The following is a 6,115-nucleotide window of genomic DNA, read 5'->3' as shown; positions in this document are numbered from 1 at the left end:
TAAGGAACCATAGGCCTTTAGCTGTTTGTGGGGAATTGTCTATGTCGAAGTGTTTGTGTCAGCACTGATTTTTGTATAGCTTCACGGTCGTTTGTTGTTTTGTTTTTTTCCTTCTTTAAAAATAAAAGAAGATGTACTTTCCACGCGCTGCCGCCTTGGTCCTCTCTCAGTCCCGTTGACGATCGTGACAGAATTCCCCACCAAACAAGGAATCAAGCAGCGTGATCAGTGGCAACAGGACCCACTTACACAGGATTTCTGGACATGGGAGGACGAATTGGATGGTAGAGGGACCTTGGGCACAACCGGGAGAATATCGCCTCCCTCGTGAAGAGCTGGAGGCAGCGAAAGCCGAGAGGAGGCGATATGAGGAGGCAGCACGGAGGCAAGGTTGGAAGCCGCAAGTACAACCCAAAAATTTCTTGGGGGGGGCTTAGAGGTAGTGGGCCGAGGGCAGGTAGGAGACCTGCGCCCACTTCCCAGGCTAACCGTGGAGAGCGGGAGTACGGGCGGACACCGTGTTACGCAGTAGAGCGCACGGTGTCTCCTGTACGTGTTCATAGCCCGGTGCGGGTTTATTCCACCTCCCCGCACTGGTAAGAGCTAGATTGGGCATTGAGCCAGGTGCATGAAGCCGGCTCAACGCGTTGGGTCTCCAGTGCGTCTCCTCGGGCCCGGCTTACATGGTACCAGCCTTACGCATGGTGTCCCCGGTTCGCCTACATAGCCGGTGCGGGTTATTCCACTCCCCGCACTGGGCGGGCGACGGGGACCATTCAACCAGGTAAGGTTGGGCAGGCTCAATGCTCAAGGGAGCCAGTACGCCTGCACGGTCGGTATTTCCCAGCGCTACTTCCGCCTCAGCCCAGTACCACCAGTGCCTACACCACGCACCAGGCTCCAGTGCGTTTTCAGAGCCCTGTTCCTCCTCCACGCACTCGTCCAATGGTGCGTGTCTCCCGCCATTACCACCTGTGCCTACGCCATGCACCAAGTCTCCTGTGCGTCTCCAGAGTCCTGTGCATCCTGTTGCTGCTCCCCGCACTAGCCTTGAAGTGCGTGTCCCAGCCGGTACCACCAGTGCCGGCACCACGCACTAGGCCTAATGTGCGTCCCAGGGTCCAGTATGCCCTGTTCCTTCTCCCCGCACTAGCCTGAAGGTGCGTGTCCTTAGCCCGGTGCCTCCAGTTCCGGCACCACGCACCAGGCCTACAGTGCGCCTCATCCGGCCAGAGCCATCCGTCTCCCAGCGCCATCTGAGCCATCCGTCTCCCAGCGCGTCTGAGCATCCGTCTCCCCAGCGCCGTCTGAGCCATCCGTCTCCCCCAGCGCCGTCTGAGCCATCCGTCTCCCAGCGCCGTCTGAGCCATCCGTCCTGCCCCGAGCCATTAGAGGCCGCGCTGTCCGCGACGTCCGTCAGAGCCGTTAGTCAGTCAGGGCCGCTAGAGCCATTCGTCAGTCAGGATCTGCCAAAGAGCCGCCAACCAGACAGGATCTGCCAGAGCCGCCAACCAGACAGGATTGCCAGAGCCGCCAACCAGACAGGATCTGCCAGAGCCGCAACCAGACAGGATCGCCAGAGCCGCCAACCAGACAGGATCTGCCAGAAGCCGTCAACCAGCCATGAGCAGCCAGATCCGTCAGCCAGCCATGAGCAGCCAGATCCGTCAGCCAGCATGACAGCCAGATCGAGCGCAACCAGAGCAGCCAGATCCGTCAGCCAGCCATGAGCAGCCAGATCCGTCAGCCAGCCATGAGCCGTACAGCCAGGATCCGCCAGACCGTCAGCCAGGATCCGTTCCTCAGTCCGGAGCTGCCCCTTATCCTGGTGCTGTCCCTTAGTCCGGTGCTGCCCTTAGTCGGTGCTGCCCCTTATCCTGGTGCTGCCCCTTATCCTGGTGCTGCCCTTAGTCCGGTGCTGCCCCTTAGTCCGGTGCTGCCCCTTAGTCCGGTGCTGCCCTTAGTCCGGTGCTGCCCTTAATCCAGTGGGGTTAATGTGGAGGGTGGCCATTTGGAGGAGGCTAAACAAGAGAATCCCAATACCACGGGAACCTGAGGAGACTTAATAAGCAGGAATTGGATCATCTCGCTGTTGTTCCCTGACATACGTAGGTTGATGGGGATGGTATTGTGGGTGACCCGGCCTATAGAGCGCCCGTCCAGCACTCTAACGTCGATGGAAATGGAGACAGGTTGAGTGGCGATGCCCAGCTCAGACGCCAGGGTAGCGTCCATAAAGMTCTCATCGGCCCCAGAGACGATGAGTACCCAGAGAGATTTCGATTGGTTCCCAGAGCAAAATAGCATGAAAAGGGGTGCGAGTAAGGGGATAGGAGAAGTTCTCCATATCGCRCATCAGAGTACTCGCTCCTACCAGTGTGCCTGGTATTTTTTGGACAGGTAGAGAGGAAATACAGGCAACTCTTAGTGTGAAGCCTGTATAGCTGTTTGGTTGGAGACAGCCTAGCTCTGCCTAGTTGCATTTGCTCGGGAAGAGGTGAATGGGCAGACTTCGGGGAAACTCGGGTAGCCTTGGGTTCTCTCGGCAACGGAGCCGTCAGGGACTTCAGGGATGCCTCAGAGGCGAGTTGGAATCCTTGGGCAGGCGAGTGAAATCGAATATCCTCTCCTTCCTTCGTTCCCGTAGTCGCCCATCAATCCAAATGGTCAAGGTGATGAGCGAGTCGAGTCCAAAAGGTACAGAAACGGCAGGCAGTCTCAGGGTCAGGGCAGGCAGATGTCAATAATCCAGTGTGATGTGACAAGGTACAGAATGGCAGGCAGGCTCAGGGTTAGGGCAGGCAGAATGGTCAAAACCGAGAAAACTAGAGACAGACAGGAGCAAGGAGAAAAATGCTGGTATGCTTGACGAACAAAATGAACTGGCAACAGACAAACAGAGAACACAGGTATATATACACTGGGGACAATGGGCAAGGTGGGCGACACATGGAGGGGGGTGGAGCCAAGCACAAAGAAAGGTGAAATAGATCCGGGTGTGACACAAGTGCTTGTCAAAWTGTGAATGAGAGACTGATGAAATGTGTGCAGGATGCGCTAGAAACAGAGCAGAGTACTTCCCTTTCATGCAACTTTTTCAAATTCAAATTCGTTGCATCGTGCCGCCTTAGAATGTATTAGAAATCCAAACATATAGCCTAATGTTTGTATCACAACTAAAGTTGCATAAATAACTCTAAATTAAGCATATAGGAGGACCTGTTTCTTTGGTAAACACTCAACACAGAATAGCCACATATGTGTACTCCCTCAAATAGTTTGGGGGAAAATATCCTTTCTGTTTTACTCAGCTATGTTCAATTTAATTGTTTTTACTATTCAATAATGTCATTGGAATTATAAGCAAATCTTGCCTGCTAAATGAACTAATGTAGCCCACAGCCATATGGCATAGCTAGATCAGGGCCTAACGTAAGGAAGACTCAAAATATGCTATTCTGATTTTCTGAAATAGGTTACATTTTCTTCATAATCATAAGGATTCTTTAGACCTGTCTAAAATAAATAATGGATTTATTGTGATGGTGTAGGCCTGGGGTACTCAGCTCTTTCCGAAGTCCGGAGCCTGCTGGTTTTATGTTCTACCTGTTCATTAATTGCACACACCTGTTGTCACAGGTCTAGATCCGTCCCTTACTAGAGGGGAACAATGAAAAAATGCTGCAGATCTGGCTTCGAGGTCTAGAATTGAGTTTGAAATGTGTAAGCTATATTAAATTGATTTTTAAACTTTTAATATGTAGATGTTCCAAAGGTCCGCATGAGTGGCTTGTAGGCTATGCGTAGAAGACGGAGATGCTGACTGTGTTGATGTTAATTAATAGTCAATTACCATGAGTCCAGCAGTTATTTCAATGACAATCACCGGCTGACAAAATCMTATGACCGCTACAGACCTTAGACGGAGATATGAGGATCACTGACTCTCTCTCTCCCTTTCCGCTCTCTCTCATCTCTTCCCTTATGTCTCTCTACTCTCTCTCTCTCTCTTTCTCTCCTCCCCCTCTCTCAACCTCTCATACCCCCCCTCTCTTCCATCCTTTCCCTCTCTCCCCATCTCCTCTCGTCCCTCCAGGCAATACCAACAGTATCTTTGCTCTGGACTACATCAGTGGCTCTCTGACGGTAAATGGACAGCTGGACAGAGAGAACCCCCTCTACTCATCCGGATTCACTTTCACCGTCAAGGTCTGTCTGTTTGTGTTTAGGCCTGGGAGTGATGAGAGACCTAAACTGAACATATAGCTACACCACCACTCTACATTTTCTTTAGTTGTAAACCTTCCCAGTCACATACAGTATGCACATTTTGAATGAAGATATCCTGTATGCTGGTAAGGTATAGAATACATCATCAGTACATAATTCAAGGCATTGGGATGTGAGGTATAATCTTCCAGGTGTGCATTTCCACACCCCACCCTAAGGCTTACTATGACAGGGTCCTGCTGAGATCCTCATATTTAGAGAACAGTTCGACTTCTTTGGGAGCAACCTGGGAGGATAAAGGAATGGAAGATGTTCTTAATGTTGATGGAGTCCTGCCAGGCCAATGCTTTGGAGATTATTTGCTCCTTCTCCTTCTCTCTCCCTCTTCATCTTTGTCTTTCTGAGCCAGATGTAGATTCCGAATATCCCCCCACTGAGCCGTGAGAAGTCTCTCTCATTCTCTCTCTCTCTTTCTCTCTCAATTTGGTGCATTCTGTCATAGTGGGAGTCTTTCCTTCTCACCCCTGGCCTCTTCATCTCCTTACACTTCTCTGCTTCCTCTCCTCCTCTCCTCACCAAATGGTTCCCAGAGTTTGAGAGAGGGGGCATGAAATTAATTTTAGTGTGGCAACGGGAGAGGGGAATCGGTGGAGGGATTTTTGGTTTAAAGCCAGTTTTCTCCGAGTGAATCTTGATGATTGCTTTCTACCAGAACCTTTAGTCTGGTTTAGACACACAAAGAGGTGTGCCTGTGCGAGAGTTGCACGTTGAGAGTGTTTGTATGAGTGTGTACACTCTTAGAAAAAAAGGTGCTAACTAAAACCATAAAGGGTTATTCGGCTTATCCCTGTAGAAGTACCCTTTACATTGTTCCAGGTAGAAACAGCGAACCATTTKTAAACATTTTTCTAAGAGCATTAGTATAATAATGCAAACAGGGAATTCCATCACATCTTATTTGATAATATACCCCTCCCACCTCACTCGTTATTCTTGATTGAAATCAACCATTTCAATAAACTAGGAGAAATTCATAGACCAAAATAAAAATGTATTTTTGTAAATTTATAATATGGAGATWTTTCTTCCCTCTTCTTTGGTGTCTTTATTGATTCTGAGTACTGTAGTAAAACTATTTTCCCAACTTTAGTCCAGCTTAGATAGTGGTAGCGTCCAACAYMGCCCCCTATTCTCTTTATAGTGCATTACTTTTGACCAGGGCCCATAGGGCACTATAAGAAATAGGGTGCCATTTGGGATACAATCCGTTTTGAGTGTGTGGAGCTCAGCATTCAACACCATAGTCCGCTCCAAGCTCATCACCAAGCTCAGGACCCTGGGGCTGAACAKCTCCCTCTGCAACTGGATCCTGGACTTCCTGACGGGCCGCCCCCAGGGATGAGGATAGGCAACAACACATCCSCCAGGCTGACCCTCAACATGGCGACCCCTCAGTYGTGTGTGCTTAGTCCCCTCCTGTACTCCCTGTTCAACCATGACTGCGTGGCCGCGCACGACTCCAACACCATCATCAAGTTTGCTGACGACACGACTGTGATAGAACTTGTCGTGACGTGACTATCATTAATGTGATGAATATCATTTTATCAAATCAATGAACTATGTTTAATTATTACATGATTAAATTAATATGTAACAATTAACTCATTAATAACTTCTGGCACCATTGGATAATGTATTTAACAAGTTACTATCTCCCGAATTAAACTCTTTCAAGATATATTAACATCTATAGATAGTCACTTATAAATCTATCATTACTTCATCAGTCTCATTCTGAACGTCGTTGACCTCGTAAATCTGCACGAACCCTAGCCTAAGTGATGATTCAGTGATACACAAATTAGCTTAATTATTTATTCAC

The 6,115-nt window shown here is 49.2% G+C and overlaps 1 protein-coding gene across 1 annotated transcript in view; it reads left to right on the top strand.

The window, feature by feature from the left end:
- The window catches only part of LOC139022965 (cadherin-23-like), a 251,346-nt gene extending 245,714 nt beyond the window's left edge, over positions 1-5,632 (top strand). The window contains exons 7-8 of the mRNA XM_070434815.1: positions 4,097-4,213; positions 5,520-5,632. Of these exons, the coding sequence (XP_070290916.1) occupies positions 4,097-4,213; positions 5,520-5,632 (230 nt within the window). The remainder of the gene's footprint in view (positions 1-4,096; positions 4,214-5,519) is intronic.
- Positions 5,633-6,115: the final 483 nt, after the last annotated feature.

Source organism: Salvelinus sp. IW2-2015, linkage group LG25 (genome assembly GCF_002910315.2).
Source record: "Salvelinus sp. IW2-2015 linkage group LG25, ASM291031v2, whole genome shotgun sequence".
Lineage (NCBI taxonomy): Eukaryota > Metazoa > Chordata > Actinopteri > Salmoniformes > Salmonidae > Salvelinus > Salvelinus sp. IW2-2015.
The sequence above is the reverse complement of the archived record's forward strand: the minus strand, read 5'-3'. Positions and strand labels throughout refer to the sequence as shown.